The sequence below is a fragment of the Macaca fascicularis genome, chromosome 1, assembly GCF_037993035.2.
Source record: "Macaca fascicularis isolate 582-1 chromosome 1, T2T-MFA8v1.1".
Classification (NCBI taxonomy): domain Eukaryota; kingdom Metazoa; phylum Chordata; class Mammalia; order Primates; family Cercopithecidae; genus Macaca; species Macaca fascicularis.
In genome coordinates this window covers 110,379,899-110,405,566 of record NC_088375.1, presented here as the reverse complement: position 1 = coordinate 110,405,566, position 25,668 = coordinate 110,379,899, and the positions used below count along the sequence as shown (strand labels likewise).

General features: G+C 40.4%; 1 protein-coding gene across 14 annotated transcripts in view; it reads right to left on the bottom strand.

The window, feature by feature from the left end:
• Positions 1-25,668, bottom strand: part of ARNT (aryl hydrocarbon receptor nuclear translocator) — a 66,340-nt gene that overhangs the window by 28,604 nt on the left and 12,068 nt on the right. For 4 of the 14 annotated variants that reach the window (XM_073996288.1, XM_073996291.1, XM_073996292.1 and 1 more), the window contains exons 1-6: positions 24,076-24,193; positions 20,438-20,549; positions 14,781-14,825; positions 9,982-10,026; positions 5,474-5,518; positions 2,516-2,729 (exon numbers count right to left, since the gene is read on the bottom strand). In XM_073996288.1, the coding sequence (XP_073852389.1) occupies positions 2,516-2,729; positions 5,474-5,518; positions 9,982-10,026; positions 14,781-14,825; positions 20,438-20,547 (459 nt within the window). In that variant the 5' untranslated portion in view covers positions 20,548-20,549; positions 24,076-24,193. Of the gene's footprint in view, positions 1-2,515; positions 2,730-5,473; positions 5,519-9,981; positions 10,027-14,780; positions 14,826-20,437; positions 20,550-24,075; positions 24,198-25,668 lie in introns of those variants that run through there. The other 10 variants (XM_005541962.4, XM_005541963.4, XM_005541964.4 and 7 more) reach the window with 4 other exon arrangements.

Below are 25,668 nucleotides of genomic sequence, written 5' to 3'. Positions count from 1 at the left end.
TCATCTCTCTTTTTCAGCAGGAAGCTTATACTAAGAATAATGTTATATTCACTGGCTTTATCCTCTTACCTTTCAATTATTTCTCAATCCCACGTCAATCTGCACTCTAAACTACTGTTTTCCTGTTCAGTTTGGTTTTTGTTCTGCCAGGAACAGCATACATATATTTTTAAGGAGGTTACTAATGTCCTCCTAAATACCAATTCAAGTCCCTTCTCCTGGGTCTTCATCACTTTATTCAACCTCTCTGCAGAATCTGACAATCTTGTCCATCTTATCCTTTACATTTTATTTTTTCCTACCTCCTTCTATGAGGCTGTATTCCAATTTTTGCTTCCTCTTCTGTTTCAGACTTCCTTTCCTTTGTTCAAGTCTTAAATGTAGACATTTCCAAAGTTCATCTTAAGTTCTCTTTATTAACACCATACTTTCTTCCTGGGAAATCATATTCACTCTTCCCCACTACGAAATAATACCCAAGTCTATATCCCTAGACCTGACTAATTTTTTTTTCCTGAGCTTTCAGCAGACTTGACTTTCAAGTATCTGCAAAACATTTATAAATATTCTACTAGCAACTCAACATCAACATTCCAAAACCTGAATCATTATTTCCCTCTTAAAAAAACAACCTGCCACGCTCTTCCAATATTCTTTCTTAACGGCACCCTCCCAAGCTGGAAGCCTCAAAATCTAACTATTCTCTCACATTCCAGTGATAACTCAGTTTTATCAATTCTACTTTCCAATGCTTTGTCACTGTCCTAGTCATCTTTTGCCAAAACTAATTAAGTAATTGCCCTGCTTTCAATCCATCCTTAAAATGCTACCAGATCTGCTAATACATTTTTGATGTCTCCCCACTGCATAAAAATTAAAATCTAAATTCTTTAACACCTAAACATTCCATCATTAGATCCCAGCCTGCCTTCCTATTACCTCCCAAAAACATGCTAAAACACTTGACTTTCTTTGCACAACCCAATTATTCCACACTTCTTTTTTTTTTTTTTTTTTTGAGACGGAGTCTCACGCTGTTGCCCAGGCTGGAGTGCAGTGGCGCGATCTCGGCTCACTGCAAGCTCCGCCTCCCGGGTTCCCGCCATTCTCCTGCCTCAGCCTCCTGAGTAGCTGGGACTACAGGCGCCCGCCACCGCGCCCGGCTAATTTTTTGTATTTTTAGTAGAGACGGGGTTTCACTGTGGTCTCGATCTCCTGACCTTGTGATCCGCCCGCCTCGGCCTCCCAAAGTGCTGGGATTACAGGCTTGAGCCACCGCGCCCGGCCCTATTCCACACTTCTAAGTTTTTGCTCAAGTGATTCCCAAAATCCTCAACACTACTCCCCAACTCATTTTCCATATCTGCATTTCTACAGGATTCATTACTGCACTTTCGTTATAGAACTAGTTCTATGTTTAATTTATTTATTTACATGTCTGTTTCCACCAGAAAACCATTTCTCTTACCATTCTTTCTATTTCTCACAGCACAACACACCTGGTTTGCCCACAAAAGGTGCGTAACTGGAGTTTGTTGAATACCTGCACATGTACTGTTAAAGCATATTAACTATTTCAATGTATGTAACTATAAAGCATGTACTTTTAAGTAGACCATCCTATTTGGAAAAATTCTTATTCCATTTTCTCAAACTATATTCTCTCCTCCTTTCTAATCATTTGATTAAATTGGTGACATTAAGGGCATACTTGATTGATACTGAAGTAAATTTTTTTCTTTCTTATACCTCCTACATTTTCCAAATTTTTCTGTAATGATCATGTTATTTTAATAACCAAAATAGAACATGGCTTCCTTACCCTCAGAAGTCTTCCCTAACCATCCTCACTCAAGTCTAGCCATTCTATTCACTTTAGCCATCCCTTTGGTATATGTCTATCTAGTCCCACATAAAATTACTAATTAAAAAATACAATTCCTCTCTTTATGCATTTTCCTGTCATTTTCTGTTGTATCCTGCCACTCACGTACTTCATATTCAGATGAAGCTCCTAAAAGGCAGAAAATCTTTATGCCTTCTGTTTTTCATAGTGCATCAAATGTAACAGAGCACATCCCAAGCAACAATTAGACTCTCAGTTATTGTATCACCAAAAGAGGGACAGATTCATTCTATTACTAAAACTAGAAGCTGCTTCAGGGATAAGAAATAGATTTCTTCCATCTTCTATAACCCTAAAGGCAAGGAAGAAAACTGGTTCCATGGACATAGTCATTCCCTCTGTGAGTCCACTGTTCTTCTTCCATCCTATATGCTATATTCATGAGTCAAGTTCTCAAATATTAATACTTATTAGTTTGTTAAATGGTTTTCACAACTCTTCTCTACTTCTCATTGTCCCAATACTAATTAATGTTATAACTAAGAACTGAAATTCATTTTCCCATTGTCTGACTTTTTCCTGAAAAGCTGAATTCTTGTCCAAAAAACGAAAACTTTCAAGAGATTCACCCAGATTCTAGACTTTCTCAGAACTGTAAGTCCCAGAGACCTGATCAGTGAGGAAAGATGGCTTATAGGAGCCATCAGTGGATGTGTTGCCAGTTCCCCGCAAGGACTTCATGTGAGAAACTGCCATGCGTAAGATGGTTAACTTGTCTGGTTTTCGAGCCAGGGCACTACAGGTGGGTACCATATCTGACAGTTCTGTGATGTAGGCTGTCATCTTGTTCCGTCGCCGCCGTTCAATTTCACTGTGATTTTCCCTGCATGGAAAGAGAGAGAAGCCCCATCCAGGTGGTCACATCTGGTCATTTGGTAGCAGGGAGAGTGATATGGACACCAAGTGTGCTGCTGAAGAATGTGGTATTCAGATTTAGTGATGCTTAAGTCTCAGCAGTTAAAATAAGGTTTGCCAACCTTCTCATGCAAAGCAAGCATGAAACAGAACTAATAAGGCAGACAGAGAACAAGCAGATAATACAATTCCCTTCCCCCTATTTCCTGGAAACTTCACATCATTTGCAAATTACCACTCCCTCAGAAAAAAAGCTGTTTTAAGAAATGACAGGCCAGGCATAGTGGCTCACGCCTGTAATCCCAGCACTTTGGGAGACTGAGGAAGGTGGATTACTTGAGGCCAGGAGTTCAAGACCAGCCTGACCAACATGGTGAAACCCTGTCTCTACTGAAAATACAAAAATTAGCAGGGCACAGTGGCATGCCCCTGTAATCCCAGCTACTTAGGAGGCTGAGACAGGAGAATCACTTGAATCCAGGAGGTAGAGGTTGCAGTGAGCCAAGATTGCACCACTGCACTCCAGCCTGGGTGACAGAGCAAGACTCCATCTCAAAAAGAAAAAAGAAAGAAAGAAAGAAATGACAATATTTCTAAATGCTGATTTTACTCACTTAAGTTCCATTGGAACATATAACCTCAGCTTGGTTAACTCCCATGTTGACTAATTCAACTATTTAAAGGCCAGAAAATAAAAGGATCAATTTTTGCCAACTCAAGTATGTAGCTCCACAGCTGATACAAGAATTGATGGTATAGATTTCCTTGGTCTATAAAATATGGTAAGTCTCTCTCTTATTTGCAACATTAAAAGGCAGAATTTGAAGATTTTGAAGTTTTATTTGGCCCATTAATGCACAAAGTCCTACCTTCTTTATCTGGGTGTGCTGCCAGTGCACTCAACTTCTTACAAGACTTAAGATACACCATCTACTAAAAGTCCTATATGGGTCCCCCGTCTGGGACGAAGTTAACTGGAGAGCAGGAGTAGAGTGGAGAGGAGGATGATTAAAGGTCTGGCAAGAGACAATTTGAATCTCACCCAGGTAAACAGACCACAGCTCCAACACTGACTTCCTCAAAATTAAGACAGAAAGATATCACTGTTAACAGGAATAATCCAGTAGTTTTCCAACAGGAATTTTTTAAAGCCCATTAAATTTCTCAGTGTCCTCCATCAGGATGCCTCAAGGAGATAACCAGCAACATGCTGCATTTCTGCTTCTACTCAAGTATTTGCTAGAAATATTTTCTCTCTCTCTCTTTTTTTTGAGATGGAATCTCGCTCTGTCACCCAGGTTGAAGTACAGTGGCGGGATCTCGGCTCACTGCAACCTCCACCTCCTGAGTTCAAGCAATTCTCCTATCTCAGCCTCCAGAGTAGCTGCAACTAAAGGTGCACGCCACCACGCCCAGCTATTTTTCTATTTTTATTTTTAGTAGAGATGGAGTCTCCCCAAGTTGGCCAGGATGGTCTCGATCTCTTGACCTCGTGATCTGCCCGCCTCAGCCTCCCAAAGTGCTAGGGTTACAAGCATGAGCCACTGTGCCCGGCTTGCTTTATCTCTTTTATTTATTTCTGTTACCACCTAAGAATTCTACTTGAACAAAAATTATTTGTCAAAAAAAAAAGAAAATTAAAAATCTAACATAAATCTCTTTTTTCTGAGAAGAGCAAAGGGAGGTCAAGTACGTAAGTGACTTGCCCTAGGCTACTCTCTTCCCAATATGATGTTTTCTCCACCACATCATGCCAAATCCATTTTCTGAATAGTGAAAGGGTTAGTAAGAAGCTCGAGTTAAACTGGCAGCAAAATGAGTTTGTGGCCCAGATTAAAGAGGAAATAGTAGAAAAAAGGGGGAAAATAGTAAAAATAGGTATCAGCATCAATGATCTATTTCCTAAGTCACCCCCAAATCACGGATACTAGAAAACAGAAAAGCCTATGCATATTTCTTCTGCAGTATTTCTGCATTACAAACAACAGTCTCCAAAGAGAATTCCAGAGTCTCCTTTCTAAATGGCAAAAAGGGTCTCAACACATAGGCCCATATTTAGTTACACTTTGCCTAAGACATAAAATTCTACTCTCAAACATAAAGCACTCATCTTCCTAGTATCTGACAGATTTCTGACACGTAAGTACAGAAACCTGGTCTTTTAAATAGCCACATCAAGGAAACTAAAACTTTTCTAGAAAACTACCACAAGAAAGGATTAGATCACCAAAGCAACACTAGTTCTGTTGTGAGAATAATCTAGGCTGTGAGTCTTCATAAGAAAATAGGTGTGAGTTTCCTAGAGGTGTGGAGTAAATGCTGAGGCCTAAATACTGGGAGCTAATCACAAATACAGATATATTTGTGGTTTTCTGATAAAAAGAGTATTTCCCTGTTAAAGCACCAACTGGCACAGCTGCATTACTTCTAAGAGCTTTTTGTTCTGTGAAACTTAGTACTGACATAAAGAAAAAAAGAAAAAAACTTAATAGCAATTTCTTAAATCCCTAAGCAAAGTTCCCTCAACTCACCCACTTTCTGATGGGGAAAGCCAAAGTTCCTGTTACACTCAAACTTCTAAAAAATATTGTCCTCTCTTGCCACAGATAAGGAAAAATACAAACAGAAAGGGGAAGAAAAGATAGAGTAAGAAAAAGGATAGAAAAAGCAGCAGCATCTGCTTCATCATGCTAAAAGACACTGTTCTCCTACCTGGCAAGTCTCTCTTTATCCGCAGAGCTCTGCTCATCATCCGACCTAAAAATAGAATTAATGAACTAAGCTAAAATCAAAATAAAAAAGAAGGAAGGAAGGGGGGAGGGAGGAAGGGAAAAAAGAAAGGAGGAAGGGAAAGGAAATGGAGGGAGGATAAAAAAAGAAAAGGAGAAAGAAGAGAGAAAAGTATATAGAACTAAACAGATGCAGAGAAGAGAGGAGGGAAATGAATTATAGGCAGGAACCTTGCCTGTAACTCTACAAAGTCATCTGTTAGGATAAAGAAAAAGTAACTTACAAGATAAAGGTCAACATAAAAGCAAAGCCAATATATATTGTAAATTAACATGATCTAAACACAGGAAGCATTTTGCCAATCGATCTCTGTAGGAACCAAAGATATACAGAGTCTGAACAAGAACAAACAAAGGGAATTCAGGAATACCATTTTCATACACTGCTCCCAATCTGGAAAGAAAATGATAGCCACATGTGCTATTCTATAATGACAAAATTAAAGACAGAGTAAATTAAAGATGATAGTATCAAACAAGTGATCACAAATACAGTCTCTCTGTCTCTCACACAAACAACACATGCATGTGCCACACAATGACAAAATAACCAACCAGACTTCACTGGAGAAATTATATAAATAACTCTAAGAACTAGGTTTCTGACATGTCTTCTATTATTGATTTGTTCCTAAAGTAATTCTTAACTTTGATTCAGTCCCTTTGCCATTTCTCTGCAGTATAGCCACACAGGAATGGATCAAAAGTAACAATTCCCCCTCCACTGGAGAAGGATACAAAGAACCATCACTAAATTTTTCCAGAAAACTGAGATACTGTAATGATAGGTGGCAACTGAAGAAATAGCAAGGTGTTAGCAGGCCAATGTATCAGGAATGTGTCAATTCCATTTTAAATACATTTATATAGATAAAGAAGCCTCGAATAAAATGTCTAAGTATGACAGGTTAACAAGCTAAAAGATTATTTAGCTATTAAAAATGACGAATACAATAGCCTTATCAATATATGGGAATGTTTTTATAAAATGGTCAATAGACAGAAAATAACACAGTAACAAGGAAGAAGAATGTAAAAATTTACGCATATATTCTGAGGACAAGAGAAGGAGAAATAAGTGATATTCAGCAGTTTAGAGTTTTACATTCCTTGGGTTATTTCTTCTAGATAGTTCCTTAACAAACTACAAACTTCTTTTTTTCAAAAAGTTGAGCAATTTTCAGCTTTTAAGACCCTCTATTGGCCGGGCGCGGTGGCTCAAGCCTGTAATCCCAGCACTTTGGGAGGCCGAGATGGGCGGATCACGAGGTCGGGAGATCGAGACCATCCTGGCTAACACGGTGAAACCCCGTCTCTACTAAAAAAATACAAAAAAAAAAAAACTAGCCGGGCGAGGTGGTGGGCACCTGTAGTCCCAGCTACTCGGGAGGCTGAGGCAGGAGAATGGCGTGAACCCGGGAGGCGGAGCTTGCAGTGAGCTGAGATCCGGCCACTGCACTCCAGCCTGGGCGACAGAGCGAGACTCCGTCTCAAAAAAAAAAAAAAAAAAAAAGACCCTCTATTGAATTCCCAAGGAGGATATGTGAGATGCACTACCTTAACAAATCATATGAATGAATTCTGTTGTTTGAAAAAAAGTTAAGCATCTAAAATTCCTATTTCTACTGCCCCTACTACTACAGATCCACAATCCCTTATCCACCCCAGTATTTCTGAATGAAATATATGCACATTAAGCAGGACAAACGAAGACTAAAATCATTCACGCCATGTTTTCATGGCTTTTTGAAATTTCTTCAAGATACTGTGGACCTTTACTACCAATAATATTGATGGTCTGACTTTTTAATGAAGGTTGAAAAACTATCCTCCAAATATCTATGATTAACTTCTCATTTTAGAGATGGTTCACATTCTAAAGACAAGTGTCTACTTCAATTAACTTTGATAAACAAATTATTCTTCAAAAACCTCTTAACTTCACTCCTTTCCTGTTGCCACTGCCAATCTAGCCCAGGCCCTCAAGATTTTTTTTTTTTTTTTGAGACGGAGTCTGGCTCTGTTGCCCAGGCTGGAGTAGTGCAGTGGCGTGATCTCAGCTCACTGCAAGCTCCGCCTCCCGGGTTTACGCCATTCTCCTGCCTCAGCCTCCCAAGTAGCTGGGACTACAGGCGCCCGCCATCTCGCCCGGCTAGTTTTTTTGTATTTTTTAGTAGAGACGGGGTTTCGCCGTGTTAGCCAGGATGCTCTCGATCTGACCTCGTGATCCACCCGTCTCGGCCTCCCAAAGTGCTAGGATTACAGGCTTGAGCCACTGCACCCGGCCGGCCCTCAAGATTTTATAGCTGTCTTACTATTTCAGCAGCTTCCTATCTATCTCCTTATAGTCCAACAGTCCATCCCTTTAATCAATTCTATAACTGCTACCAGAGAAATATCCCTACAATGCATTTTATATAATATCCTCTAATTCAAAGCCTGAGATTGCATCTCACCATTTCAGAATAGTTTTTAACTATTTCCCCTGATATTTCTTATGTCTCTACATCAATGGTTCTCAAAGTATGTTCCCGAGACCAGGAGCATCAGCAATGAATAAATACTAAATGCTAAGTGCTCAGTTAATCACTGGATTTTGAAATAACAGATTATTCATTTTTCTGAGGTAGCTGCAAACTTAATTTATAAAAAAGAAATAATTTATTGCCTAATATTTAATAAAAACTTTCTAAAAAGAAAATTGACATTTGAGTTAAGAAGAATTTAATAAAAAACAGAGTATATTTCATCATCCTGATAGGCAATTTAAACAAATTTAAGTTGAGTTAAGAAGAATTTAATAAAAAACAGTATATTTCATCATCTTGATAAGCAATTTAAACAAATTTAAGTTTTTTCACTCAAAACTTTACTTGCCACAAAAACTGTTTCCTTACTGTCGTTTTTTTTTTTTTTTTTTTTTCTGAGACAAAGTCTTGCTCTGTCACCCAGGCTGGAGTGCAATGGTGCCATCTCTGCTCACTGCAACCTCCGCCTCCCAGGCTCACGGAATTCTCATGCCTCAGCCTCCAGAGTAGCTGGGATTAAGAGTACCCACCACGATGCCTGGCTAATTTTTATATTTTTATATATTTTATATTTTTAGTAGAGATGGGGTTTCACCATGTTGGCCAGGCTGGTTTTGAACTCCTGACCTCAAGTGATCCACCCGCCTCTGCCTCCCAAAGTGCTGGAATTACAGGCGTGAGCCACCACTCCTGGCCTCTTACTGTCATTTTTAAAAGAACAGGACCAACCAGGCATGGTGGCTATGCATATAATCCCAATATTTGGGAAGCTGAGGTAGAAGGATCACTGAAACCCCAGAGTTTGAGGCTGCAGTGAGCTATGATCATGCCACTGTACTCCTGCCTGGGAAACACAGTGAAAACAATGTCTCTAAAATGTCTCTAAAAATATACATATATTAAATGTCTCTAAAAATATACACATATTAAAATAAAATAATAGGCTGGGCACAGTGGCTAATACCTATAATCCCAGCACTTTGGGAGGTTGAGATGGGTGAATCACTTGAAGTGAGGAGTTCGAGACCAGCCTGGCCTACATGGTGAAAGCCCATCTCTGCTAAAAAAAAAAATTATTACAAAAATTAGCAATTAGCCAGGCATGGTGGCACATGCCCGTATTCCCAGCTACTCGGGAGGTTGAGGTGGTAGAACAACTTGAACCCAGGAGACAGAGGTTATAGTAAGCTGAGATTATACCACTGTACTCCAGCATGGGCGACGGAGTGAGACTCTATCTCAAAAAAATAAAATAGGCTGGGTGCAGTGGCTCACACCTGTAATCCCAGCACTTTGGAAGGCTGAGGCGGGCGGATCACAAGGTCAGGAGTTCAAGACCACCCTGACCAACATGTTGAAACCCCATCTCTACTAAAAATACAAAAATTAGCTGGGCGTGGTGGCAGGCACCTGTAATCCCAACTACTCAGGAGGCTGAGGCAGGAGAATCGCTTGAACCCGGGAGGTGAAGGTTGCAGTGAGCCGAGATGGCGCCATTGCACTCCAGCATGGGCAACAGAGCAAGACTCTGCCTCAAAATAAATAAATTAATTAAATAAAATAACAGAACCATTATCTGTATTCCTATTTTTGTAAATCTATTTAATAATAAATGCAAACACAAAATCCATAATTTGTGTTCCTATGGAAACCTTGCAAGCACATTGCTTTAGTTATCACATACACAGAAAAACATTGTATAAAATATACTGCCAGTCTGAAGCCATGTCACCTGAACATAAATGATAGTTACAATACTAAGTTTCCCATACTTCCAAACAGGAAAGAGATTGGACAAAGAAATTCAGTCTCATCCAGAAAAAATTAAAAGTTAATATGCTAGGATTGTCTGGTTCTACAACATGGATCATATTATATGATATATTACCTACTACTATATTACCTGGCAAACCGTTCCTTATCGTTAGACATCTGATCATCATCACACCTGAAGGAGAAAAAAAGGATTGTTTCAAAGCATTGCACTTGTTATATCTATTTCACTCTGAAATGAAAACTAGAAAGGGGTGAAACTATTCAATAGAAAAAAAGCTAATGGAAAAGCATCACAAAGTGATAGAAATAGCAGCACCCCACAGAACTTAAAAGACCCACAACTATTATTTGTCAGGTTTCTGGTATTTCCATTACCCTTACCAGACACACCAAAAAAAGATGATGATCTAATGACAACACAGCTGACTGGTCTGTCAGCACAATTCTAAAGTAAGGGATAGCTTTGGATTTTTTTTTAATTATGGCAAAAAACACATAAAACTTACCACATACCATTTTTAAGTGTACAGTTTAGTGTTAACCATATTCACATTGTTGTGCAACAGATATCTAGAAGTTTTTCATCGTGCAAAACTGAAACTCTATATTCATTAAACACCATTTTCTCATTTCTCCTTCACCCCAACCCCTAGCAACCACCGTTTTACTTTCTGTGTCTATGAATTTGACTACTTTGTAGATAACTCATGTAAGTGGAATCATACAGCATTTGTCTTTTTGTTACTGGCTTATTCTTTCAGTATAATGTCCTTAAGATTCATCTATCTTGCAGCATATGACAGGCTTTCTTTTTAAGGCTGAATAATATTCCCTTGTGGGTACATACTACATTTTCTGTATCCATTCATCTGTCAGTGGACATCTGGGTTACTTCGACCTCTTATCTATTGCACAAAATGGGCCAATAAACATGAGTGTGCAAATATCTCTTTAAGACTCTGCCTTCAATTATTTTGTATATATATACCCAGAAAAAAGAAGGGGGAGGCTGGGAACAGTGGTTCATGCCTGTAATCCCAGCACTTTGGGAGGCCAAGGCTGGGCAGATCACCAGGTCAAGAGATCTAGACCATCCTGGCCAACATGGTGAAACCCCATCTCTACTAAAAATACAAAACTTAGCTGGGCGTGGTGGCACGCGCCTGTAGTCCCAGCTACTCGGGAGGCTGAGGCAGGAGAATCACTTGAAGGCGGAGGTTGCAGTGAGCTGAGATCATGCCACTGCACTCCTGGTGACAGAGCAAGACTCCATCTCAAAAAAAAAAAAAAAAAAAGAGAAGGGGGAAAGTGAATTTGGTGGTGCTTTTCTCAGGCACAACAACCCGACTTGGTAAGATAAACTATGATAGTCTTTTTTTATGACTAGGAAAAGGATAAATGAACTTCTCTTTGGATCTGCATGTAGTTGTGACTACTGGATTTTGTGGAAGCAATGACTCATGGTTAGAGCTAATTCACAGGTATAAAAAAAGACTAGTGGTTACCCTCATATCTTTCATACACACAGTGAAGTTCCACTAATAGCATATATCATTATAATTCAGGATTAAAATAGGAGGAATTCTCAATAAAGTTGTTTGAAAAAGTCTGTCTTCTCCAGAAATTGAAATCTCTTCCCTTCTTCACATTTATTGAGACTCATTAAGTCTCAAGAGACCTCTTAGAGAATTATACTTCCACTTGCAACTATTTCTTTGTGATGGCCAAGTCACGGTTGTTGTTTTCAAGAGTATTTGGCAAGGTTCATCTAGTCAGTAGCCAGAAATATGAGCCTTAACTTTAAATGTTACTATAAAAAAAGAAGATAGATGCTATTAACTGTATGAAGCATTATAAAACTAAACAATGGCAAGCAATTTACAGTATGGACATCCTTTGTGTAAAAACAAAAACTGAGATGAGTGTGTGTATGTTCACATATACACATCTATATATAATGGTGTATACACTAAATATTTCTGGAAGGATACTCAACAAACTGGAAACTGCAGTTGTCTGAAGAGTTTTGAAGGTCCAGGCCAGGCGCAGGGGCTCACACCTGTAACCCCAGCACTTTGGGAGGCCGAGCCAGGTGAATCAGGAGTTTGAGACCAGCCTGGCCAACATGGCAAAACCTTGTCTCTACTAAAAGTACAAAAATTAGCCAGGCGTGGTGGCAGGTGCCTATAATCCCAGCTACTCAGGAGGCTGAGGCAGGAGAATAGCCTGAACTCAGGAGGCGGAGGTTGCAATGAGCAGAGATCATGCCATTGCACTCCAACCTGGGCAACAAGAGCGAGACTCCATCTCAAAAGAAAAAAAAAAAAGAGTTCCGAAGGTCCAAAGTGAAAAGAAGATGTGCTTTCACTGTATATAACTCTGTACTATTTGAAATTTTGTTTTTGTTTTTTTATTCTTTTCTGAAGCAAGGTCACCCAGGTTAGAAAGCAGTGGCACAACCTCGGCTCACTGCAAACTCTGCTTCCAGGACTCAAACCACCCTCCCACCTCAGCTTTCCGAGTAGCTGGGACGACAGGCACACAGCAGCACATCCAGCTAATTTTTGTAATTTTTTTTTTTACAGGTGGAGTTTTGCCATGTTGTCCAAACTGGTCCTGAATTCCTGAGCTTAAGCGATCCACCCACCTCAGCCTCCTAAAGTGCTGGGATTACAGGTGTGAGCCACCATGCCTAGCCTGAAATTTCTATAATAAAATACACTTATATTACTTTCCCAATTAAAGAAAAAACTTAGTTAATAAAACAAACAAATAAGTTTAAGGTGCAGTGGCTCATGCCTATAATCCCAGCACTTTGGGAGGCCGAGGTGTGCAGATCACCTTAGGTCGGGAGTTCAAGACCAGTCTGACCAACATGGAGAAACCCCGTCTCTACTAAAAATACAAAATTAGCTGGGCGTGGTGGTGCATGCCTGTAATCCCAGCTACTCGGGAGGCTGAGGCAGGAGAATCGCTTGAACCCGGGAGGCAGAGGTTGTGGTGAGCTGAGATCACACCATTGTATTCCAGCCTGGGCAACAGGAGCAAAAATCAAAAAAAAAAAAAAAAAAAAAGGAAAGAAGGAAGGAAAATAAATAAATGATATTAAATCTGGGCACCCACATAATCAAATCATTTTTTTTGAATTGGGCTCCTTTATCAAATGTCTGTTACTCAGCAATGTACAGGCTTCCGGGGTAATATTCTTCCTTTCTTTGAGTCTTACTGTTTTCCTTACTTGAAAACAAGACAAACAATCGGTCTTCAGCAAGAATATCCCCCTTTTCTGAAAGAACTCCTTCATCAATACATTAAAAAGTCCATTTGCAGGCCGGATACAGTGGCTCATGCCTGTAATCCCAACACTTTGGGAGGCCAAGGTGGGAGGATCGCTTCAGCATAGGAGTTTAAGACCAGCCTAGGCAACATAATTTTAAAATTAGCCAGGTATTATGGCTCACATCTGTAGACCCAGCTACTTAAGAGACTGAGGTGGGAGGACTGCTTGAGCCCTGGAGGTCAAGGCTGTAGTGAGCCAAGACTATGCCACTGCACTCCAGTCTGGATGACAGAGTAAGACCCTGTCTCAAAAAAATAAGAAGAAGAAAATAGGCCAGGCATGGGGGCTTACGCCTATAATCCCAGCACTTTGGGAAGCTGAGGCGCATGGACCATTTAAGGCCAAGAGTTCTGGACCAGCCTGGCTAACATGGTGAAACCTCGTCTCTACTAAAAATACAAAAATTAGCCAGGTGTGGTAGTCGCAGCTACTCAGGAGCCTGAGGCATGAGAATCACTTGAACCTGGAAGGCAGAAGTTGTAGTAGTCAAGATTGCACCACTGCACTCCAGCCTGGGCGACAGAGGAAGACTGTCTCAAAAAAAACAAACAAATAGTCCATTTTAAAAACTACAGAACATTAATTACTCAAAAATACAAATTCCTCATGCCTGTAATCCCAGCACTTTGGGAGGCCAAGGAGGGCGGATCACAAGGTCAAGAGATCGAGACCATCCTGAGCAACATGGTGAAACCCTGTGTCTACTAAAAATACAAAAATTAGCTCGGTGTGGTAGCACACACCTGTAGTCCCAGCCACTCGGGAGGCTGAGGCAGGAGAATCGCTAGAACCCGGGAGGGGGAGGTTGCAGTGAGCCGAGATCGTGCCACTACACTCCCAGTGACAGAGCAAGACTCCATCTCAAAAAAAAAAAAAAAATACAAATTCCAATTCCTGCTACCTATAAGAGGAGTCAACAGGTGTCAGAGGGTATGACAGAGTCAGAGATTAATGACACCTCAACCAATGAATTACACCTCTCAGTATGTACTCCCTTGTGTAACACCCTCATACACTCACAACTGGAACATATGACTTGCTTTGGCCAATGGGACATAAGCAAATGTCATATAAGCAGAGGTTTGATAAGCACTTGCACACTGGGATTTGTGCTGTAGATTGTAGCTATCACCACATGAAAAAATTCAGTCTGGCCTCCTTGAGGATAAAAAAACCACATAGACAGAAATACCCAGCCATCCCAGCTGAGTCCAGTTCTCAGCAGACCAGCTGAGAATGCAGTCTTATGAGTCTAGGTGAGATAAGCAGAATAAACGTGCAGTCAATCCACAGAATTGAGAAATAACAAACTATTGTTCTTTTTAAGCTATGAAGTAATACAGAACTGATACAGAGGGTTTGTAAATGCTGTCCTATCCTCACTGAGATCCTTTCTCTCACTGAGATCCTTTCTCTAGATATATTAACAGAATGCTTAAAAATTTTCTGAGATATAGGAATATTTATAGTTTTGTGATGAAGTACTCTTCTTAGACCTAAGGACAAAAATTTACAAGTCAGAAGTATAAAGATCATAAACTAATTTTTAATATCAGACATCTAAGGAAAGTTTTTCAGACTCTTACCTCAAAAATTTACTGTTCCCTTCTCCATCGTCATCAAAATCCAGCCTGAGGAAAGCCAACAATAAATACTTTAAGCCTGCTGATAATACAAAACATTAACAAGTTAAAATTTCTCAACACAAGCTACGTGTACACCCACCCAAATGGAATAATGAAAAGAGGAAGCGCAGAAGTCAAACAAAGCTACATTACCTCTTCTTCATAGTCCAAACTAAGCAAAGAAGAACAAAACTGGGGCCGGGCGCGGTGGCTCACACCTGTAATCCCAGCACTTTAGGAGGCTGAGGCTGGTGGATCATCTGAGGTCAAGAGTTCGAGATCAGCCTGGCCAACATGGTGAAACCCCGTCTCTACTAAAAATGCAAAAATTAGCTGGGCATGGTGGCAGGCACCTATAATCTCAGCTACTCAGGAGGCTGAGGCAGGAGAATTGCTAGAACCCGGGAGGTGGAGGTTTCAGTGAGCCAAGATCGCGCCATTGCACTCAAGCCCGGGTGACAACAGCAAGACTCCGTCTCAAAAAAAAAAAAAAAAAAAAAAAGTACAAAACTGGGTAATAGAAAAAAGTACCTTCTGCTACCCTAACACTTTCCTAGAGTAGCAGTCAATTTTTGCCAAAGTTTTGCATCAGACTACAACCTCTATAAAGGGAGCAGGAATCCACTCAGAAAAGGTAAGAAAAAAATTAACATAAATAATTCAGATCCATGTTTCATTTCTATAGCCTGCTCTAAGCCATGTTACCGAATTTCTGAAACATCTTTCAAAGCAGTGATCTTACATAAAAGAGTAACTTAACAACTACGAAGATTGTTAGATAATGTTTCTTTCCTTCATTGATCTAATAAACATGAAATATATTCTACATTCAAGACACTGTGCTAGGTGAGGTAAAAACTAGAACCTTGCCCTCAAGGGGCTCTTCACCTAGAGAAATACAAATATAAAACAAGTGAGAATAGGAAAGTGTCACATAAGGGGTACAATCAACATGTTACAGACATTCAGTGAAAGAAGTGAATTTCATTTAAGGAGATTAGGAAGGATTATAAATAATAAAATAGGCCGGGCGCGGTGGCTCAAGCCTGTAATCCCAGCACTTTGGGAGGCCGAGACGGGCGGATCACTAGGTCAGGAGATCGAGACCATCCTGGCTAACACGGTGAAACCCCGTCTCTACTAAAAAATACAAAAAACTAGCCGGGCGAGATGGCGGGCGCCTGTAGTCCCAGCTACTCAGGAGGCTGAGACAGGAGAATGGCCCGAACCCGGGAGGCGGAGCTTGCAGTGAGCTGAGATCCGGCCACTGCACTCCAGCCTGGGCGACAGAGCGAGACTCCGTCTCAAAAAAAAAATAAAAATAAAAATAATAATAATAATAATAATAAAATAGGCTGATCTCTGTACACTACTGAACTAAAATATTGCTCATGTTACCACCTTAACCTAGCGATCACTCTTTTTACTTTTACTAGTGGGATACCTTGATATTATGGGCCTCTACATGGGTCGCATTTGAAGTATACATACAGCATCAATCCTGAAAGTGTTTGTTCCTCTTCCTCCTTCCTGAATCCCCTAATCTGATCACCTGTAAAATCTTACCTATCTACCCAGTATCTCAAATTATTTATTTCTTCTCCTTCTTTCTTTCTTTTTAAGAGACAAGCTCTCACTCTGTTGCTCAGGCTGGAGTTCAGTGGCATGATCATAGCTCACTGCCGCCTTGAGCTCCTTGGCTCAAGGGATCCTCCCATCTCAGCCTTCCAACTAGCTGGAACTATAGAAGCACGCCACTGCACCCAACTAAATTTTTTTATTTTAAAAAATCTCAGCTGGGCATGGTCACTCACACCTGTAGTCCCAGCACTTTGGGAGGCCAAGGTGAGCAGGCTGCTTGAGCTCAGGAGTTCAAGACCAGCCTGGGCAACATGGTGAAATCCCGTCTCTACAAAACATACAAAAACTAGCCAGGCATGGTGGCACATGTGTAGTCCCAGCTACTTGGGTTGGGGGGTGCAGGAGGGGCTGCAGGCCTTGAACCTGGGAGGTCAAGGCTGCAGTGAGCTGAGATTGGGCCACTGCACTCTAACCTGAGTGACACAGCAAGACCCCGTCTCAAAAAAGAAAAGGAGCCAGCCACAGTGGCTCACACCTGTAATCCCAGCACTTTGGGAAGCTGAGGCAGGTGCATCACTTGAGGTCAGGAGTTCAAGACCAGCCCAGCTGACATGGTGAAACCCCGTCTCTATTAAAAATACAAAAATTAGCTGTGCATGGTGGCAGGCACCTGTAATCCCAGCTACTCAGGAGGCTGAGGCATGAGAATCGCTTGAACCCTGGAGGTGGAAGATGCAGTGAGCCAAAATTGCGCCACTGCACTCCAGCCTGGGTGACAAGAGCAAAACTATGTCTCAAAAAAAAAAAAAAAAAAAAAAGGAAGGGGAAAGAGAGGAAGGGAGGCAAGGAGGGAGGGAAAGGTAATTGCTAAGTCAAACAAAAAAAATGAAGGAAGTAAAGAAAAGAAAGATAATTTCTAAATCAAAGAAAAAAAACTCTCGTCATTTTTCCCAGGCTGGTCTCAAATTCCTGGGCTCAAGTAATCCTCCTACCCAGCCTCTCAAAGTGCTGGCATTACAGGCATGAGCCTCTGTGCTCAGCCCAATAACTCCAATTCTAAGAATCTAAAGAAATAATATGAAATAGGAAAAAAAATTTAGGTACAAAGAAGTTATTTGTAGCATTATATATAACAGCAAAATCTTCAAAACAATTTAAATGTCACAAAATAGGAAGTTAAGTACATCCTTTCATGCAACCATTAAAAATTATGTTTATGGCTGGGTGTGGTGGCTCATGCCTGTAATCCCAGTGCTTTGGGAGGCCGAGGCAGGCAGATCACGAAGTCAGGAGATTGAGACTATCCTGGCTAACACGGTGAAACCCCGTCTCTACTAAAAATACAAAAAAAAAAAAAAAATTAGCCGGGCGTGGTAGCGGGCACCTGTAGTCCCAGCTACTCAGGAGGCTGAGGCAGGAGAATGGCGTGAACCCGGAGGCGGAGCTTGCAGTGAGCCAAGATCGCACCACCGCACTCCAGCCCGGGCGACAGAGCGAGACTCTGCCTCAAAAAAAAAAAAAAGTATGTTTATACAGAATATGTAACAATATTTTTTTTAAAGGGCCGGGTACAGTAGGTCATGCCTGTAATCCCAACACTTCAGGACGTCGAGATGGGAGGGCTGCTTGAGCCCAGGAGTTTTAGACCAGCCTGGGCAATGTAGTGAGACCCTGTCTTTAAAAACAAAAAAAAAGTTAGCCAGGTATAGTGGCATGCACCTGTGGTCCCAGCTACTTGGAGAACTGAAGTGGGAGGATTGTTTGGGCCCAGGAAGTTGAGGCTACAGTGAGCCATAATCGTGCCACTGCACTCCAGCCTGGGCAACAGAGCAAGACTCTTGTCTCCAAAATATGTGTGTGTGTGTGTGTGTGTGTGTGTGTGTGTGTGTGTGTGTGTGTGTGTTGCTTATTATTTATATAAGGTGCCAAAATGTGTGTATGTGTATTGCTTAAAATGTGTGTGTGTGTATATTGCTTATTATTTATATAAGGTGAAAAGACTAGGCTATATAAAACTATATAATTACATAACTATTAAAAACAATTTACATACAAAGACTGAAGGAAATACAATTTAAAAACGGTAGATTTTGGCCTTTGTATTGTTCTTTCTAACTTTCGGTATTTTCCAATCTTTCTTTAAAAGAAATATTAGGCCAGGCATGGTGGCTTATGCCCATAATCCTAGCATTTTGGGAGGCCAAGGTGGGCATATCACCTGAGATCAGGAGTTCGAGACCAGCCTGGCCAACATGGTGAAATCCCATCTCTACTAAAAATACAAAAATTAGCTGGGTGTGGTGGTGCACGCCTGTAGTCCCAGCTGCTCGGGAGGCTGAGGCAGGAGAATCCCTTGAACCAGGAAGGCAGAGGTTGCAGTGAGCCGAGATCACACCATTGCACTCCAGCCTGGCAACAGAGCAAGACTCCATCTCAAATATAAATAAATAAATAAAAGAAATATTAAAAGACTTCTTTTAGGACAGGTGAAGTGGCTCATGCCTGTAATCCCAGTACTTTGGGAGGCCAAGGCAGGAGGACTGCTTGAGGCCAGGAGTTTGAGGCTGCAGTGGGCCATGATTGTGCCTTTGCACTCCAGCCAGGGTAACAGAGCAAGACCCTGTCTCTAAAAAAACCAAAAAGAAAATTTTTAAAGACTTCCTTTAATATATTTTTTCTGATTACCAATCATAAATGTTCATTTCAGAAAATCTGAAACATCAAAAACAAAAGAAACCATAAGTTACCCATAATACTATTACCCAGAAATCTGATATATATTCTTTCAGTTTTTTCCTGTGTACATATTATACATATTTTTTGACAGTGAAATACCATAATACTGTAACCTTTCTTAATAGCTTGCAAACATTTTTCTATACTGAAACATATTTGTCACTTCTAACTACATAGCATTCCATTTTAAATATACTATGACTTTCTCAAGTGATGCCCTAATTTTGGTATTTATAATACTTCTAATTGTTTGTTACTATACATAACCATAACACAGTGTTTAAAGAGTAAGCTACAAAGCCAAACCCCCAAGGTTCATATCCTGTATCTGACATTTATCAGCTTTACAATCTTAGAAAGTTACTTATTTAGCTTACACTTCAGCAAATGGTTCAAATGTTTAAAGCTACTGAACACATAGCAAGTCTTAATATGTTACTCATGTTACCACTGAGCCTAGGCATCACTCTTCCATTACTATTGGTGGGACAAAAATTAAAGACTGGTTATAATTAGCTGCACAATTTTTAAAAAGAAAAAGAAAGAAAAAGGAAAATTTAATACCAGAAAGTAAATAAAATAGTGCCCATTCTTCAAGGCCCCTCTAAGGCAACCTCCTTTCTGAAGCTTTCCTCAATGTTTACCAATAAATGTATTATTTCCACACACAGAAAAACATAGCACCAAATTTATTCCTTTCTAACAAAACTAGGCATATTCTATCATATATTCGTGTGTATAATAATTATTTCTATCAGAACACAACCAACTTAGAAAGAAGGACTGTGACTTACTCATCTTTGCATCCTACTTGCAATCAGCACAATGCCATAACGCTAATTAGGAATTTAATAAATACTTTTGGAGCTCAATAGACTCTGCATTCCAAACCAAGCAACATATCAATAACTTAGAAGACAGCTATTCTAGAGCTCAGCATTCTCTAAATTCAGAAAAGCAGCCTATCAAAATGATTTTGGGAAAACAGAAACAAAGCTTAATGAAAGCAGCAAACAGTTTTCTCAGGCACAGTAAAATCTCCCGGCTTAGCTACAGTCCTTTACCTTACAGAAATTTTGGTTTAAAAAAAGAACTGCTTATGGAAAACTTGGATAAAAACATAAATTCTTCATAAAGAAAAATTCAGGGACTAAGGAGACTTATATGACAGTAGTGTAGTAAGTAATCAAGTTGAAGTGAGACGGTCAGAAATAGCCAAGTGAGTTCAGCAACTAAATAAATTCAGCAACTAAAGTTGGTTTATAGGAGAGACATTCATAACACACTACACTCAAACTCACCCTGGTCGCCGCTTAACAGCCCTCTGGACAATGGCTCCTCCACCTTGAATTCCAGGTCCAGAGTTTCCAGAGGCAATGGCTGGACCCAGTGATGGTACATCTGATGTCATTTCTGTCAGGAAAATAATGAAGTAAACATTTTTAAAAAGATGGTCCTTGCGTATCAGCAGTATCAAGTTAGCTAAAAGAAATGTTCAAGCTATAGACAAAATCTCAGCAGTTTGCTAAAAATCCCAAATGCTCATATCCAGATTGCTCTTACTTGATTTTTTTTTTTTTTTTTTTTTTTTTGAGACCAGGTCTCACTCTGTTGCCTGGGCTAGAGTGCACTGGTATAATCATAGCTCACTATAGCCTCAAACTCCTGGGCTCAAGCAATCCTCCCACCTCAGCTTCCGGAGTAGCTAAGACTACAGGCCCGCACTACCACACCCAGCTAAATTTTTTTTTTTTTTTTTTCTTAGAGATGGGGTCTGGATATGTTGCCCAGGCTGGTCTTGAACACCTAGCTCCAAGTGATCGTTCCACTTTGGCCTCCCAAAGCGCTGGGATTATAGGCATGAGCCACCACACATGGTCTCTTCTTGAATTCTTACACTGGTACAAGATATCCCCATACTTCAGTTCTCCCCACATCACAGAGTTTGGAAGTACTATATTCTGCAACCTTCAAGTTAAAAAGCTTGTACATAGTTAACAATATACTAATATTGTATACACTTAATAATACACTAATTTAAAAAACATATATAAATGGGTTTATACATTTCATTCATGCAACAAATATTTATAATTTATTTTATTTATCGTGATTGGAAAATACAGAAAAACCCAAAAGGAAAAATCACCTAAATTCCAATACTTAAAAGAAAATTATGTAAAGTAAAACTGAAAGTCCCTCATCATTGTCTCCCTTTCCTGCCTCCCTGTACCTTTCCTCTCTCCTTCCAATTCAATCTCATCCCCCAGCAGTAACCATTACTAACAGCTGAGTACTTTTTTTTTTTTTTTTTAAAGACAGGGTCTCACTTTGTCCAGCCCAGGCTGGAGTACAGTGGCATGATCACAGCTCACTGCAGCCTCAGCCTCCGGGGTTCAAGTGAGTTGTAGGAGCTCTTTATATATTTTGTTTTATTTTTTGTTTATTTTTTTGAGGCAGAGTCTTTCTCTGTCGCTCAGGCTGGAGTGCAGTGGTATGATCTTGGCTCACTGCAACCTCCACCTCCTGGGTTCAATTAATTCTCCCTGCCTCAGCTTCCCGAGTAGCTGGGATTACAGGCGCCCACCACCATGCCCGGCTAATTTTTGTATTTTTAGTAGAGATGGGATTTCACCATGTTGGCTAGGCTGGTCTCGAACTCCTGACTTCAGGTGATAAGCCCACCTTGGCCTCCCAAAGTGCTGGGATTACAGGTGTAAGCCACTGTGTCTGGCTGCTCTTTATATACTTTGGATACTCTGTGTTGTTTATATGATTCGAAATTTTTTTTTCTGCTGGGCATGGTGGCTCACGTCTGTAATCCTAGCATTTTGGGAGGCTGAGGTGAGCGGATCACTTGAGATCAGGAGTTAAAGATCAGCCTGGCCAACATGGGGAAACCCCGTCTCTAATAAAAATACAAAAATTAGCTGGGCGTGGTGGTGCATGCCTGTAATCCCAGCTACTTGGGAGGCTGAGGCTTGAGAATCACTTAAACCTGAGAGTCAGAGGTTGCAGGAAGTGGAGATCGCACCACTGCACTCCAGCCTGGGTGACAGAGTAAGACTCTGTCTCAAAAAAAAAAAAAAAAAAAAAAAAGAAAAATTTTTTTCTATTCCATGGGTTGCCTTTTCACTGTTGGTAGTGTTATTTGATGCACAAAATATTGTACATCATACAGTATGAACTAACAAAAAACAATGAGATATGTGTGTAAATATTCATGACGTATATTAAAATGACGAGCAAGTTGAAGATCAGGCCTCCATTTTTACTAAGAAAAAAATGCACTTTTTTTTTTTTTTTTTTTTTTAAAGACAGGATCTGCTCTGTTGCCCAGGATGAAGTGCAGTGGTGCAATCACAGCTCATTGCAGCCTCGACTTCCCAGGTTCAAGTGATCCTCCCACATCAACCTCTTAAGTAGCTGGGACTACAGGCATGGGCCACCATGCTGGCTAACTTGTATTTTTTGTACAGATGGGGTTTCACAGTGTTGCAAAGGCTAGTCTCGAACTCCTGGGCTCAAGTAATCTGCTCACCTTGGCCTCCCAAAGCTCTTGGATTACAGGCATGAGCCACCATGTCCAGCCTGCACCTCTTTTTGATTACAGAGTTAGGTATATATAAACTGAGATTAAAAAATAAGAGATAAAATATACTCAAGGCTGGGCTCAGTGGCTCATGCCTGTAATCCCAGTGCTTTGGGAAGCTGAGGTGGGAGGATTGCTTGAGCTCAGGAGTTCAAGACCAGCCTGGGGAACATAGTGAGACCCTGTCTCTACAAAAAAATAAATAAATAAAAATAAAAATAAAATCACCTAGGTGTGGTGGTACCCACCTGTAGTCCCAGCTACTTGGGAAGCTGAGGCAGGAGGATCACTTTATTATAAAGTAGAATTTAAGTTAGATTATTTTGCCCACTGTAGGCTAATGTAAGTACTCTATACATGTTTAAGGTAGTCTAGGCTAAGCTATAATGTGTAATAGATTAAGTGTATTAAATGTATTTTTGACTTAGGATATTTTCAATTTACAATGGGTTTATCAAGACATAACCCCACCATAAGTCAAGGAGCATCTGTACTTATTCTGAACTTTTTCTCTTCCATGTAACAATATATTGCTATGGCAATAAATATACATGTAGATCATTCTTTTTAACAGTTACATAGTACTCTGTACTATAAATGTATAGCTACAACATTCAAACCTTCACTATCATAAATTATGCTTCAGTGAACATCATTGTGTATCTTCATGCACAGTACTTCATACCAGTACTTCCATATTATTTCTGAAAATGACTCCTCGGGCCTAAGGGTAGACACATTTAAAACTTTGATTGCCCATTACCTGCCAAGGAGGTTATACCAATTTAGAGCCTCATCCACTGCATCAATTTAGCCACACCTCCAACAGCATTGTGTTTTGGGAATCCTTCAAATTTCTGGTCATTTTCTTGGTGAAAGACAATTATTGCTGTTAGTTTAGCACACATTAAGGCTGAGCATATTTTTGTTACTGCTAATTTTTCTATTTCAGCCTATAAATTTGAGTGAGCATATGATACTTTCCTAAGAAAAAACATTTTTTTCCATTAAAAAAAAAGTTCAGGGCCAAGTGCAGTGGCTCATGCCTATAATCCCAGTACTTTGGGAGGCCAAGGCATGAGGATTGCTTGAGCTCGGGAGTTCAAAACTAGCTTGGGCAACACAGTGAGATCCTGCCTCTATTTAAAAAAAAAAAAAAAAGTTCATTCTTTTAGTAATAGGTTTATATAGGATATAAGAGTACCATGGAGTCACGCCTGTAATCCCAGCACTTTGGGAGGCCGAGGCAAGCAGATCACGACATCAGTTTGAGACCAGCCTGGCTAATATGGTGAAACTCCATCTCTACTAAATATACAAAAATTAGCTGGGCACGGTGGCACGCACCTGTAGTCCCAGCTACTCGGGAGGCTGAGGCAGAAGAATCGCTTGAACACGAAAGGTGGAGGTTGCAATGAGCCGAGATCGTGCCACTGCACTCCAGCCTGGTTGACAGAGTGAGATTCCGTCTCCCAAAAAAAAAAAACAAGATTACCATGGAGGCCAGGCACAGTGGCTCATGCCTGTAACCCCAGCACTTTTCACTTGAGATCAAGTTCGAGACCAGTCTGACCAACACGGTAAAATTCCGTCTCTACTGAAAATACAAAAATTAGTCAGGTGTGGTGGTGCACATCTATAATCCCAGCTACTTGGGAGGCTGAAGCAAGAGAATCGCCTGGGAGGCAAAGGTTGCAGTGAGCTGAGATCACGCCACTGCACTCCAGCATGGGCAACAGAATGAGACTCTGTCTCAAAAAAAAAAAAAAAAAAGAGTGCCAGGGAAATTCAGAGAAAGAAAAGATAATCCTGGTTTAAATCAAGGCCTGGCATAGTCCCTTGCAGAGAAGATGTTTAATATGAAGAGGAAACTGAAGGAAATAAGGAAGGCAGGCAACCAGCCCATGGGGAAGTTTCAAAAAGGTACATCAAGCTGGGCCTTAAAAAAAGTAAAGGAGGCCGGGAGCAGTGGCTCACGCCTGTAATCCCAACACTCTGGGAGGCCGAGAAGGGTGGATCACCTGAGGTCAGGAGTTCAAGACCAGCCTGAACAACATGGTGAAACCCCGTCTTTACTAAAAATATAAAAAATTAGCTGAGCGTGGTGGCGGGCGCCTGTAATCCCAGCTACTCAAGAGGCTGAGGTAGGAGAATTGTTTGAACCCAGGAGGCAGAGGTTGCAGTGAGCCAATCGTGCCACTGCACTCCAGCCTGGGCAACAAGAGCAACACTCTGTCTCAGGAAAAAAAAAAAAAAAAGTAAAGAAGAAGAAAAAGGCATTCTACATAGATAAAAGTACATAAGCAAGTCTAAAGGGAGACATGAAGATACAGTTATGTATTACTTAACAACAGGGATACGTTCTGAGAAATGTGTCATTAGGAGATTTCAACATTGTGTGAATATCATTGAGTATACTTACACAAATCTAGATGGTATAGCCACTACACACCTAGGTATGTAGGTGTATAGCCTACATACCTATATGTAGCCCATTACTCCCAGTAATAGCCTAGTACTCCCAACCGTCCTAACAAGATGTTACTATACTGAATACGGTAGGCAACTATAACTCAGTGGTAACTATTTATGTACCTAAACATAGAAAAAGTAATGTGTTGTGCTAAGACCTTATGACAACTACATGTCACTGGGCAAAAGGAATTTTTCACCTCCATTATAATCTTATGGGACCACCATTCATATATGCAGTCCTTTGATGAGCAAGGCGTCATTAGGTGACACATAACAGCAACTGTGAAGAGCCGTAAAGAAAAAGACCTAAAAAGGTAAGATGTGAAGTGCTAACTGAGAGAAAGCTTTGAATGCCACGATGAAACACCTGGATCAGATTGAACAAAGACAAACATACAACTTTAAGTCTGAGTAACAAGATGAAAATATAAATTAAAATTAATCTGACAGATTTAAAGTTTGAAG